The 15,412-nt window shown below is 38.0% G+C and overlaps 1 protein-coding gene across 1 annotated transcript in view; it reads left to right on the top strand.

The window, feature by feature from the left end:
* Positions 1-12,046: 12,046 nt before the first annotated feature.
* LOC107724329 (gamma-aminobutyric acid type B receptor subunit 2-like) overlaps positions 12,047-15,412 on the top strand; it is a 213,605-nt gene continuing 210,239 nt past the window's right edge. The window contains exon 1 of the mRNA XM_016533207.1: positions 12,047-12,850. Coding sequence (XP_016388693.1) covers positions 12,539-12,850 — 312 coding nt within the window. The 5' untranslated portion in view covers positions 12,047-12,538. The remainder of the gene's footprint in view (positions 12,851-15,412) is intronic.

The raw sequence follows: 15,412 nt of genomic DNA, 5'->3' as shown, positions 1-15,412 counted from the left end.
GTTTTACAAAGAATTCATGTGTCACTCATAACTTGCACATGACAGCCACCTAAAAGATTTGAAGAGATCCACTGCTGACAGGCATGGTGGCATCACTGTAAAGCCCTCATCTATTTTTTCCATCAGGAGTACAATCTCTTTGTTGTCGGATAGCATTGATTACATATTCTCTCTTTTGAAAATGTCAAGGATTCCTCAAATTCCAGGCGAGATACTGCTGAGACATCTGCATGTGCGCTAAACCCAATGTTTAGGTATCGCTGCTACAGGGCATCCTGTCTTTCTCTGACAGGACGGCTGGTGTTTCCTGCCACAATAGATTGGTCGGCTGTCTCTGCAGTAGGCGAGTGGGCTGTGAAGAGATTGTGTGCAGGGGGTGCCGGTGTCTTGCCAAGACACCGACCTTTTCAAAGAGGCAATCGATGAGGCCCAGCACCAGGGCTCCGGAACATTCACGCCTGTCAGGTGGGTGGGAGGAAGTTCATACAGACAGCGGTGGCGTGCTAATTGCTCGGGGTTGCTGGCGCCCCCACTGTTTTGGTGCAGGTGGTGAGGGTCTGTGTCCCTGTGGTGTCCACACCAGCCTTAGGGGGGCTACAATTTCACACAAGTCTTGCCAAAGCATGCTTATCTCCATATGAGACCACACCTACAACCAACACTCTATTAGCAACGTAGCCATGTGCCACTACAAGAACAGATGCTTAAACTGTAGATTGAATAAGATTTCTGTACAAAATGTAAGTGGAAAACTCACTGTTGCTGTGCTGGAGTGTTGTGGGTGGTTGCTAGGTGGCTGCTAATCGGATGCTTACTAGCTCAAGTCTGAAAAAGCTGCATCCAAAAGCACATACGGTCTCATAGGTAAATCATTTGTATTAAACCTTACTTCGCGACTTTTAAAAAAAGTGTGGTCTAAGTACAAATATGGAAATCCTTTCCCGTGGCCTCAGGGGATAGTAAAGTGTCCATCAGATGCTGGAATCTTGCTGGAAGTAGTGGGTCATCATTTTCTGACATACTAGCATCACATACTGTTTTTCGCTTACTATATAGAAAGGAAGTAAGCATGTTTGGACACAGGGTCTGTGATATTTTGGACTCTAGATATGGCTTGGGTTTCTCCTTCAGTGAAAAGCCTGTTCACACCAAGACAAATATTAGGTGTGAAATATATTTAAATTTGAATGAATGGTTGTTAATGCATCTGTTCAGATCAACACAAACATTTGCATTGCATCAATACAATGGATTTTTTGGTTTACGCGAGGTGTTTTAAAAACTTTTTTTTCCCACTGCATTACAAAAACAACTGGCCAACCGATAAGATTGCGCTGTTACTTACATAAAATACGACTTGGTGGCTCTCACATTTTGAGTATGCAAGTATTTTGCTACACAGACACACACACACACACACAGGTTTGTTTTTGTGAAAAGTGGGGACATTCCATAGGCGTAATGTTTTTTATACTGTACAAACTGTATTATATATATATACATACATTATAGATACATTATATCTATCCTTGTCCATCCATCGATCTTAGCAAAGTTCTGTTATAGCACATTTTTCTTCAACAATACTCATGGTTTGAGCTATAATTTGTCATTATCACAAAAAAAAAAAAAAAATTATTAACACAGAATTAGGGGCTCTTACCTACTCTTAAGAATGAGAATAGTGAAGTTTAGCAAGCACCACTAACTAGATTAAACTGTGCTGTAGTTATTATTCATGACATCCTTTCATTCCTTCCAGGAAAATATATAGATTTTACTTTGCAAAAATAAATAAATAAATAGAGTAAGTCTGCAAATATATTGTAAAAAAGTTTTTTTAAGATGAAAATTGATTTTTTTCTGTGTCAGTGGTCGATGCTCTTGTGCCCGGGTCCTCTTTGGTATGTAAATGAATCTTCTGCTGCTTTCTTCATTCAAGCTCTAAGTGGTAATGTGGAGTCTCCATTTGAGGGAGTCTCTGGAATCAATACAGCCATTTTCTAAAGTCTATAACATGCTTCCAATGAGAATTCACTAAAAATGTGTTATATTATATATGCATTCTCAGCTATACTGCTAGCTTCCCTTGGGCCAAAACATAATTTATTAATGTTTTTAACCTGCATGCAATATCCTTGCTTTGAAATAGCTACATAATTTATCCTTCCTGAATAACTCGGAGTGCCAACTGCCACATACTTCTGTGATTCACAGATCTAAGCCATGTGAATACTAGACTCCCATCTGTCAAGTTTTTCCATATCACCATAGGCTTGTGCACCGTGGAGTCTGTATTACTGTATCTGTGATGAGGTGAGAAGGATGGTGGCAGGTTGCCTGGCAGTTGGGCTCCTTCTCCTAATGAGAGAAGTCTGCATCATTATCGATTGACCTGGTCACTGGATGTGTGTCTCAGACTCTTAATGGGATGATGGGGTGGCTTGCTGAGTGAAGGAAGAATGCGCCAGCAGCGGGTAAACACTGAATTGTGTGTGGGCAACAAGAGAGTGGAAGTGAGTGAAATTATGTGGATGGGTCAGTGTTTTTAAAAAGTTTTCTCTGTAAATCTTGTTTCAGGTAAATATTACAGGTTAATTAATCCTTTTGCAATTTTGGTTGTTTGCTTTTGTTGGATATTAATTTTCTGAGCAGATCATTCTTAGCAGATCTCTGCAAATCTCGTTTCAGGTATTTATTTATTCATTAATCTATCTCAGAATAGATAGATACTATGAAAAGCTAAACTATTAGCTTTCATAGTACTCTTACTATGAAAGCTAAATTTGTAGCATTGCACAATTTGACCTGTGTATGTATGTACACACACACACACACACATACATATACATATTATTATTATTATATACCTTTATCACTTTGTCATTTCTAAATCACTTCTGATCACTCCATCTATAATGCATGCCATTAGGGGTATTCCAGTATTTCTGTTAATGTACAACAGAAAAGGAGATCTTAATGCACTTTCTGTCTGGGTCTGTTCCACTCTCCTCAGAGAGCAAACACATCAGCACTCCATCACCAATCCATACTGCTAAGTGTTTCAAATTGTCATTAGCCTTGTCTGTCTATGAAATTTCATTCCAGCCATTTAAGTCAGACGCCCTTTCTGGAACAAACACTCCTTCTCCTTGGATTCAACTCAATCCATAATTAATGGTTCTGGTCTTGGAGCAAAGTGTAAAGGGAAGGACATCCATGGTGCATGTGTGGAAGGCTTCCTTAGAGAGAGAACTACATACAAGTGCCACACAGCTGGCCATGGAGCAGCAAATCATGGTAGTGCTTTTCATTGGTCTGCTCCAGAAGTTGAGTTGTTTCAAACAAGCTGTGATTTAGCAGAGGTCTAAGAGTTATTTACCTGCCTTCCCGCGCTGCAACTCCCCCTTGTGTTTCAGCCTTTGTTAATTCCACACGTGGCTTGCTTCAATAGCACCTTGTCTGCAGAGATGGCAGACAATAAATCTGCTCAAATGGAGAGCTGTAAGGTAAACAAAGTATTTGGCTGAAGGTTAAAGTTGTACCTTAAAAAATTATAAAAAATGATTTATTCAGCATTTTATTCATGCGTTGTAAAAGGTGACAGATATGATTAGTGGATATGATCCAAGTCGCAATGAAGGCAATGCATAGAACAGTATTCCACACTATAATAATTTCATGCTCATACAGTATGAATCTGGCATCTATGCTGGTGTGACCGTGGCCCTGAGGGGATCTGGTTTGCAATGGTTTGCAGTGTTTTTTTGGAGTTTGTAGTTGGAGCAGGGAGATTTAAGGAGGATGACCTGAATGCCTGGAGGGCTGACAGAGAGATATGTGGCGTGGGCTGGATGGATGCAGGGTTAATTGTCCAGAACCGACAGCCACCATGAGTGACTGAAGACCACACGACTCACTCCGACATGCCATGTGAAGCTTTTGAGGCTTGTGACATCCGTGGGGTATTTCAGGAGCCTTCAAGTCAGTCACATCATAGCTGGATCTGAATCCCAACCAACCAGCTCAGACCTGTCATCATTCGGCTGGCTTGAAAAGTCTTGAAACCGAAGGGTGAGACATATTCTGATTTCTTTCACTGGATCTTTTTACTGGTTCATTATTTGCTCATCTTTTTGTAGTCATACAAACATTTTGTGCAAGAGAACGGTCAAAGTTTGGTAATTGCTAAAAATCTCCTCAAAGTTCTCAAATCTCGTTTACACTTACATTGCAGGTGTCTTACTCTTGCATTGCAGGTTTGCTTTAAGCAAGTTCTTTCACCACTGAGATGGACGCTTAATTTGAACTCAAATTTAATACAATGGCAGGACAACTTTAAAGCTGTAAGATAGTAAGCACAAAATACATGTAGCTTGCTAATCATTTTCCAAGCCTAAAGGTATGGTGTAGTTTGGTAGGCCAAAACCCGCAAGCAAGCATTTTAGCACTTCTGGTTTCACCGTCCAAAAGTCAATGGGTTTTTAAATGGTGTTTTAGTTAAATGCCTGAAATAAGGTCTTTGGCTCAAGATATTTTCACACTTTATTCTACAGCATAAAATATATCAGTAAAACCCCTTGTGATTTTTTAAAAGCTTTTACTTTTCTTTAAAAGGCGGTTGCTAACAAGTGGCTAAATGGAACTACAGAGGAACATTAAACATAATCATGCTAAACAAGTAAACTCATCTACTCACGTATCTGCTTTCATAGCCTCATGCAGTCTCTGGCCACTTGCATGAATAATAGAAACAAAAAAAACAAAGACAAGCATCTTGGAGCGACCAATCACAAAGCTGTGCCTACTATTAGAGGAAGAAGATCAACAATGATCATGCCAAAGGAAGAGGCTGTGAAAAAGGAGGGTGAAAACATCTGGAACCTTAACAAGACAGAGAGTGTTTTCTAACATTTATGTATTTTATTGGTTTTATTATTTCATTTTATTAAAAATGTTATGCCACTGGTCAGAACAAGTGAGACAATATATCTATAGTCAGCATATATCTATAAACAACAGAAATGGTAGTGCTGGCAAAGAAACGAGTGTTGTTCTCTTCTATTTTAAGCAGCACGAAACAGGGCAAGCTTTCAGCACATTCACTAATGAACAGAGCATCTGTTTAATCATGCCAAAGGAAGAGGCTGTGAAATTTCCTTTTAATGATCGATGGTTGAAGGGTGAGTAAAATAATGTCACCTCATTGTACCCAGTTTTTGAAAAATGATTATTATTGCGTTCATAGAGCGAACCTGTTGCTGATTGTTTACAGTGTAAACGGAAGTTACTCTCATAATTTGTGCAAAGCATCATGGGGCGTAGGAAAAAAGTGGATTGCGCTCCTGCACACCAGCTAGCGCTTCACACTCCAATCCAGTAGGTGGCAATAAAGCACCTTTTATTGTTGGTTTGCCAACTTCCATTAACAGCAGAAGGAGCAGGTGAACATCTCTGCCAAATGCTAGGCTGAAGTTTGAATGATTTCCATTTAAAAATATAGATATTTTATTTTTTTATTTATTTATTGTTAATAAAAATAACAATTGGTCCCTCACAGCACTGAGACGCATTTACAACCTCCTCTGGCTCCCTCTGTGCATGAGTTTCTGGGAAAATGAGTTGTCTGCAAATTCATCAGCCTCAACCTGAAGTCTCAAGTTTGGACAGGATATTGCTCACATTAAGGACAGCCAAGCATCTGTCTGAGCACAGTGGAAGAGTGGAAGTCTCTTACTGATGTTGAACCTTGCAGGTGATGGATGTGACAGTGAGTTGGACTCTACTGGAACTCTCCACAGACACTTAATCATATTGATCACGGTGTTTGTTGGGGGTTGTTGCTGTACAGTCAGTGGGGAAGCAGGCCTCAGGAGGTAGTCAATCTCCCTCCGACAAGACGAAGGTGGGGCCAGAAATTTGAGAGCTTTTATTTTGCTTCACAGAAGAGCCAAAGAGGATGATATAGAGACTGTTACTGACACTCGCATCGCCATGTTTTAAAATATGATTAACAACTCTGTTGTAAATTGTGTTCTGCTACAATTTACAAATTAAAAAATGGATATAATTCTGAGTAAAGAAATTTAAAATGTTTTAAATAAATGCTGTTCTTTTAAACTTTGTATTCATCAAAGAAACCTGAAAGAATATACTTTATTTTCATCTACATGAAGATTTATTAAGGATCATACAATGCTAAAGACTGGAATGGCTGCTGAAAATGGAAATTTGCCATTACATGAAAAATACCATTTTAATAGAAAAAAAAACTGTAATATTATTTCGCAATAACACTTTTAAAAAAATTTTTTTTTTTAGATTTTTGACCAAAAAAAAAAAAAAAAAAGTACAGTATTTAAAAATGTATTTGTCACAAGGATAAGTGAAATTACATAAAAGTTTAACTTTGTGAAAAACTTGAAAAAAGTAAATCATATACAGTACAACATCTTTCAGCAGTGAATCTTAGATTATTAACATGCTAGGAAATTGTTGCACTGAAATTGTGGCTTATAAATGGAGAGTGGTCTAAAAGAATTCTTCTAAATCTCAATGCTGAGATGTAGGACACTCTTTTTGTCTTTCCAAATATTTAATCCTTAATTTGTATATAATCTAGAGAACAGTAGGAAACGAGTCTCAAAGCAGGATAAATGAAACCACAAAGAAGGTCAGGAAGTGTCATTATTCTAGGGCAGGGGTAGGCAAGTTCGGTCCTAGAGAGCCGCAGTTCTGCAGAGTTCAGCTCCAACCCTGAAAACAAAACTCACCTGCCTATAGCCTTAGTAATCCTGAAGACATTGATTAGCTTGTTCAGGTGTGTTTGATTAGGGTTGGAGCCGAACTCTGCAGGACTGCGGCTCTCTAGGACCGAACTTGCCTACCCCTGTTCTAGGGTTAGTCCATCACATGATTGTTGATAGAAAGAGATTCATAGAAAAGTCCATGCACCATCCTACAAGACTTTATATTTTATGGTAATTTACAAACTGTTTGCCTAGTAAAGGACTTTGCTGTGGTGGATGTGCACTGGATCTATAATACACACAGTACATCCTAAATCTATTGACAAAATCTATTTAGTTTACCTCCGCATGGAGTATGTGTTTTACACAGCCTGCTGTAAACGGGCTGAGAATCAATCACACAGAATCTAGTTGGTATGCATGGAATTCACAAAAATGGGACTTCTGACTCACAAAGCAGAATCAATTCTTCAACAGCCCTGAAACCTTCCCAACTACATATGCGTGCCAGAAACAAATAAGAACAATTGCACCTTTTTGTCCATGGAAATACATCACAGCGCATGGCTCCTTTTTCAATAGAGCACTCTAAGTCTCAAGAAGCTGTTTATACTGTGATTAGGCTTGTGCTGGTATTCTTCAAGGTCAACATCATTCATATTCTGCACTCTAATAAAGTGTTCCTAAAAGTGTGTGTTATTTGTTCTCCTGAAAACACCTCTTTTGGGCACGGGTCTGCTCTGGAAGTCTCAGAGCTCAGAAAGGTATGAAAGCTCTGAGACCGGAGAAGTTAATCACTGCAATTTCATTTTCAATTTTAGTGAGAGACTTGAGGGACCTTCCCCAGAGACGGAAGCTGTCTTACCGGTGGAATCGCAGAGAAAAGATATGAGGCCTTCAGAATGACTTCAGCAGCTCATGGAGAATTCACCAGAGCACGACCACTGAAATTTGAGCCTGTGCTCAGCTGCATTGACTTTGCCAGTTCTCCTCTTATGAGGAAAATTTCTGTTTTTCACCCAGAATGACAATGCGCAGGTCAAAAAGAACTACAGTATGTTGGCCCAGTAGTGCACAACACCACAAAATCTCCACAACACTAATTTCATTGTGTTGTGCTAATTTAGTTGTGTTGCAGCTTGTTTCCATTGTGTTGTGCTAATTTCATTGTGTTGCGGCTTGTTTCCGTTGTGTCGTGGAGATTTCGTTGTGTTGTGCACTACTGGGCCAGCACTACAGTGCTATAAAGGGGCATATTGTTGATTTGATTTTATACACAAACTTCAAGAAGTCAGTGTTAACAGGAATACATTCTGTTCATAGGTTTGTGGTTGTTAAGGTCTTTAAATAGTTTTTAACAGAAGCCTCTTCTGCCAGTGCTGTTTTTTTTAATTAAAAATACAGTAAAATATTAATATTGTAAAAATATTACTAGAATGGCTGTTTGGATTTGAATATATTTTAAAATATAATTTTATTCCTGTGATGGCAAATCTCAATTTCCAGCATCATTACTCCAGTCTTCAGTGTCACATGATCCTTCAGAGATCATTCTAATATGCTGATTTGCTGCTCAAGAAACATTTATAATCATCAATGCTGTAAACAGTTGTGGAAGAAAATATAAAAATATTAAATATATGTCAAATAAAATATTTTTCAGAATTATTTAATGATGGCAAGTTCAAAATAACAGAATTTATTTGATTTATTTGCCTTTTCTTTTTATTAATTTAATGCATGGTTGCTGAATAAAAGTATTAATAAAAAAAACACTGGCTTTAACTTAGTGTAAATAGTGTAAATACTTCCTCTGTAAATTATAATATACTACTTATATAATTTATATAGCAAACTTTTGTAGAAGTGACTTGCCATAAATCATGTGTTTTAATGAATATTTGTTGAAATGATTATCACTTACATTTGATAACATTTTATGAAACCATTTCCTTAATAAATGGTTAGATCTTGGCATGGGTACTTCATAAGGCTTCATTTTTCATTCACGCTTTTTTGAATATATGACATTCAAAATTCAGGATGCATCCAGCAGGAATGCATTGTCAGTGCTGCACTGAAGAATGTCCCATTAATCTCTATTAAGTGGAGACATGTCAGACAGGACTGTGAGTGTGTGTGGCAAGTCGGCAGATAGCTGTGTGTTCACCTGCATCAAGTGTGGACTTCACAGGATCTTCAGGACATTAATGCACCCAGGTTCTTTGACACATTTCACCATAAATATACATCTTCAGATGTACTTATTTACTAATTTAGTGTGTACGTTGATATAATAAAGGATAATTGTGTATCTATGTTGTTTCCATCTATACAATAAAATCTCACAATATATTTTTGACAATATACTGTATGTATCTCACAATAGTTGCCGTCAAAAGTTCGGGGTCAGTACCATTTTATTTTTTATTTTTAAGGAAATTCATACTTTTATTCGGTAAGGATAACGTGTCAAAGACTTTTGCAATGACACGAAAGATTTCTATTTCAAATAAATGCTGTTCTTTTGAACTTTTTATTCATCAAAGAATTGTGAAAAATGTATTATGGTTTTCACAAACATCTCAAGCAGCACAACTGTTTTCAATGTTAATAACAATAATACATATCTTTTGAGCAGCAAATCAGCATATTAAAATGAAAATTCTATGCCGCTGAAAATTCAGCTTTGCCATCACAGGAATAAAATTATCACTTACATTTGATAACATTTTATGAAACCATTTCCTTAATAAATGGTTAGATCTTGGCATGGGTACTTCATAAGGCTTCATTTTTCATTCACGCTTTTTTGAATATATGACATTCAAAATTCAGGATGCATCCAGCAGGAATGCATTGTCAGTGCTGCACTGAAGAATGTCCCATTAATCTCTATTAAGTGGAGACATGTCAGACAGGACTGTGAGTGTGTGTGGCAAGTCGGCAGATAGCTGTGTGTTCACCTGCATCAAGTGTGGACTTCACAGGATCTTCAGGACATTAATGCACCCAGGTTCTTTGACACATTTCACCATAAATATACATCTTCAGATGTACTTATTTACTAATTTAGTGTGTACGTTGATATAATAAAGGATAATTGTGTATCTATGTTGTTTCCATCTATACAATAAAATCTCACAATATATTTTTGACAATATACTGTATGTATCTCACAATAGTTGCCGTCAAAAGTTCGGGGTCAGTACCATTTTATTTTTTATTTTTAAGGAAATTCATACTTTTATTCGGTAAGGATAACGTGTCAAAGACTTTTGCAATGACACGAAAGATTTCTATTTCAAATAAATGCTGTTCTTTTGAACTTTTTATTCATCAAAGAATTGTGAAAAATGTATTATGGTTTTCACAAACATCTCAAGCAGCACAACTGTTTTCAATGTTAATAACAATAATACATATCTTTTGAGCAGCAAATCAGCATATTAAAATGAAAATTCTATGCCGCTGAAAATTCAGCTTTGCCATCACAGGAATAAATTACATTTTAAAATGCATCTAAATAGAAATTGTAAATAGAAAATTTGCAATTTAGCAATTGATATTTCACAATATTACACTTTTTTATTTTATATTTAATTTTATTTTACATTATTATAACTTGAATAAATTTATTTTGGAGATTAAATATAATGCAATCTAAATTATTTGTAAATCACACAGATGTGTATAATATAAACTAAAATAATTTGTAATTTAATCAAATTATTTTGTTGGCCAATACAAGGCAAAATTTCTATAATCGTTTGTCTTGATCTTCCCACTTTCTGTTCTGAGCATCCCAGTATTTTAATCCACCACATTTGTGCCTGATTCTTATCATATTCTCTAGCTGAAAGGAGGGAGGTGTCTTGCATAAAGCAAACAGATGGGACAACAACTTGACCTATTTCTTCATCTGGAAATCACACAACAGAAAGCAACACAGACAGTGGTGAAAGACGTCAGCAAAGCTATGTACAGAGTCTCTGTATAGTGATCGAACCAGTAAGACAAGAGCCCTCAGTTTACCAATATGCTGATAGTGCACTCCTCTGCTGGGCTGTTTTTATGAATTACTGTATTATAGGGCTGTATGGTACTCTTATTTATATGCTCGTATCATTGGTATCATACTTGGTTAATGGTGTTAGGCCTCCACCATGATGCAGTGAATCAATCAATCAATCAATCAATCAATCAAACTATCTATCTATCTATCGATCGATCTATCTATCCATCCATCCATTTTTGCAGTTCACTTAAATAGTCCTGCTGGTGTGACAAGTGAAATTTTAGAAGTATTAATATTCCTTGTAGTCTCTCACGTAATATTTATTCATGAAAAACTGCATGTATAATAATTTATAAAAAATAGGAAATTATGTTTAAAATAGTATTAAGTACAGCATGTCATGCAGGGCACATCTGAATATGTGAACCTCTTTAATAAAAAAATGAATGGTGAATGGTCAAGTTCAAGTAACTTCTCACTGAATACAGTACAAAAACAGTTATTTAAATGCAAGTAGTATATTGCTTTTGTTTCCTGCTTAAGTAATTGTCCAATTTATGTGTAAAACATATTTAGATATTGTAGAAAATGATAATATTAATATATGTTAATACAACCACCTTGGACACAAGCGTTGTCTAATCTCGCGTGTCTTCAGTCAGAAGTGACTTCAGGCGAGAAGCATATATTTGCTGTTAAACTGTTGTGAAATTTGTTGCCTGTCATCATTTATTGCCAAACAGATCTAATTAAACTCTAAATGTCTGAAAGGCACATTTTTGAGCTTAATTAGAAATGATGCGCAATAACTTGAGAGAAAAGTGAACTTTATTCACATACAGGGTTATTATAGCTAGGTGGCAGTGTTTATTTTGCTGTAATGTTGTATGTCGATGGCCAAAAAAAGAAACAATGTGCAATATGATTTAACTTAATTGTAGAATGTCAAGTCCTTACTCACGACTGAATCTTTCAACGAACCCAACTAGCTTTTATGACACTCGACGCCACTTTGGTTATGTTTACGTTCTGAATAATTAGGCTATTTTAAAAAGCACTATATGGGCTCAGGTGGGCAATTTACCTCACATATCACCTCAGAGTAGATAGTATGTAGGTTATTGAACGCGTTAACAGCTCCCTTGTCGGTCTGTCGTCGGTCGCTTGTTTTTTGCGAGAACATCGCTCGCAGTGAAGAATGTTTTCTGCCTGTGTCGCGCGCGCTCACACACGCGCACACGCATACATGCACAGCGCGGCCAGCGCGCGAAAGAAGTGAAGCGCATCCGCCGAGGCAGCAGCATCGGAGTCGCACGGATATCCTCACGCGGATTGCTTTTACCAGGGCTAGCCCTCACCTATGTGCTTTTCACATGGAGATGCAACTCCCCAACTGCTTGGAATATATTCGGCTCTTACATTTACATTCGCAATAGCGGTCGACTCAAATCAGAGAGCGCGCACCTCTGCGTAACGCACAGGCGGTGGATTGTGATGTGCGCATTCGGTGGTGTATTGGAGATGAAAGGAAGGATTGGATAGGACAGGATTTGATAAGGACCCGTAAAAGGGGGAGCAGCTTTAGTTTATAACCCCTGCGACTGGACACATTCAGGTTTTACGCATCATTTCTACTCAAGAGATCGAGTTCGCGAGAGCCTGTACTATTGCATATCATGTCATTTCTCTTTGACTGATCGCAGCATCCAAGAGGAACCTAAAGATTGCGATGCCAGGACAGTGAGAAGGTGGATCTCAGTTGTTCGGTAGCATGGCTCCGTCCCGGAGGGACTGCATATGTGACATGATCTTTCTTTCGGGATGCCTACTCCTGTCCGTCTTGGGATTTCATCCTGCATTGGCGAAGGTCTGCAACGATTACACAAGGCACGGCCTGGACAACAACTGGTACACGAGAGATGGTGAGAAGTTGCCCATCATGGTCCTGATGCCGATGAATGAATCAGCGCTGATGAGCAGCATCAGTCAAGGCATCGAGCCGGCCGTTCAGCTGGCCATCCAGCACATCCGCGAGTCCAGGCAGTACTCCTTCTCGCTCATCACCAAAATCTACGACACGGAGGTAAATGCGTGCGTTAACGTCTGCGTGCATGTTGCGGGGCTAAACTGCGGGCAGTGTGCGTTCGGCGCGCGCTCATGTGGAAAACGCGATTTTTCTGGGGTTTGTGCGGTGTCGAGCGACTGTTTCCTATAAGATGTTTGGAGGAGGCAAAACCGAGCAAGTTTGTGCTAGTGAAGTGTACACAGGTGTTGCAGTCTTGATGAGCTGCGCATGTGCCAGTGGCTCGTGCCGTAAGTGCTGCATGTTTTCTTACATCAGTTACCCACAGAAAATCAGCTGTCGTGCTCATTTGCGTGAACGAGTCGGTATTAATCCTCGTTTTGTCAGTGGTTTGTGGCTGGTTTATTCAGCACTATGAGTTCTGCATCTATTAGAAATTCAGCTGTAAGCTGGTACACAGTGACGTTAATTAATGTAAACAGGTATATGGAACTATATTAGGGATCAGTTTTTAAACCCTGCTAAAAAAAAAAACTTAAACCAGCCTAAGATGGTTTACAGGTCTTAGCCGGTTTCAGCTGGTCTCCCAATCTGACCAACTGAAAAGTGCCCAGGAGTAAGTAGACTGGCCTGGAGAGATCAGCTAAGACCAGCAGTGTAGATTAGGCTGGTTTAAGATGTTTTTTCCCCTCTCTCCAGCAGGGTAGTGTTGGTTTTCTGTACACCTGAAGATGGCAGTAATTAATTTACCTGTCTTTTTTCTCTATATGACCCAAGGTATTCGAGGACAAATACAATACTTATTTTAGGTCTCAGTAATTCCAAATGGAATGAATTCATTAAATTTGATGAAGTTAGTATTTTGTTATTCGTTGTCCTTGATGTTGTCATATCGATGTTCAACCTACAGCACAGATCTTTTAATATGAAGTGATGCTTAAGCATTGATAACATATATTGAAATTGGCTTAGTTAATGAGAAGCTCAATAAATCTGTGACTAACTTGTTAATTGACTTACAAAGGTACAACCTATTAAATAACACTGTAGGCAAAGGGTAGGCCCACAGGTAATTCTTTTAATGAAGTGTATTAAATTTCATGCTCTTATGGGTTGTTTTAAACAGTAACGACAGAGAAAATGTGAAAATTACTCCTTCATGCACAAGGCACTTTTTGGCCTGTCACCATGTACTATTTGTGGTAGTGTGATAACCTGGGGAGACGAGGAGCTAATCAATCGTTATTTATCACCATACTTTCATACGTGTGACAACAGGGAAATGAGAAAGCACGGGAAAACGAGTAGCTAGATGTTTGCGTAATTACCAAAGTGTAAATTACCAAGGCATTAAAATATCATTGGAAGCTATCTCACTAGATTTAAAACAGACTGTCGCTACGTGTTCTGCACATGCTTTAAGCTGAATCGTTTGAGATGAGCATGAAGATCCATGACCCCTGATGTCCGGTGGTGCCTTGGCAATCTATTGTGCATTGATTGTCATATTGATTTACCAGTGTTTTGTTAAACAAAATGGTTTCTTCTTACAAACACTCATTGTTGCTGTCTCTGCTTTTATTTGGCCATGATATATTCATGTGTCTGACTTTTGAGTAGACTTTTGAGTAATATTCCTCTACACTCTCTGTCACAGTCATAATGAGCTGAATATGTCAATAGTTGGCACTTGGCAGCTAATTTTTTTTTACTGCAGCAAGATGAACAGATTTGAAGATGAACAGTCAGACATCTGTAGATCTAACATGTAAAGCAATAAGCAATGATGTATGGCCTCATACATAAAAAAATCATGCTAACTTTTGTAAAATCAGGTGCTTGGCACAGGGGCGCCGCTAAGGGGGGGAAAGTTAGGATGATTCTAAGGGCCCACGCACTTTTGGGGCCCCCAGAGATCGTGTTTTATTAGTAGTAACAGTAGTAGTAGTAATGTAATAGAAATTATAAATGTATCTACCAAAGAGTTACAAATAAAGCTACAAATTCATACTCTGATTACATAGAGCAGCAGCAGGAAGCGGCATGAGGTTGTCATGGCAACCAGATACACTGCACGCAAATTATTATTTAATTATTTTGCCACCATTTGCCACACTAAACTTAACTAAACTGTCTGTCAAAACGATCTCAAATGAGATTTTTATTAAGCAAATTACTGAGTGAATTACTCATCCACTGTTTAAAAAAAAAAAAACTTTAGCTGGGTTTCCACAGGCAGGATCACAATTATCTACAGTGTATGAAGCTAAAGGTTTTTGGGTTAAGGTTCATAATGTAGAACATTTTTAACATTGTACGCTGTATGTGCATAGGTAGCTAGCAAACAAGGAATACAGCTGTTAAGCTAATAGTCACATTTAGCTGAGTAAGATCATGATTGAGAAATGTTGGATACTGCTGGAAACGCTGCTATGGGGTATCCTGTTTATTATTTTAGGATTTTTTTGTTTGCCCCAGTGAAGCATTTCTATTAATATAACTGATTAAGTAGTCAAACTCCAAACTCCATATCAGCAGAATAGTGTGGTACAGAAAGTCTATGTCCATAAAACAGGTTCTGAATAAATGATGTAACTGATACCTAATGGTCAAAAGCAATAG

Source organism: Sinocyclocheilus rhinocerous, unplaced genomic scaffold, assembly GCF_001515625.1.
Source record: "Sinocyclocheilus rhinocerous isolate Xijiao unplaced genomic scaffold, SAMN03320098_v1.1 scaffold574, whole genome shotgun sequence".
Classification (NCBI taxonomy): Eukaryota; Metazoa; Chordata; class Actinopteri; order Cypriniformes; family Cyprinidae; genus Sinocyclocheilus; species Sinocyclocheilus rhinocerous.
This window is presented reverse-complemented; position numbering and strand designations above follow the sequence as displayed.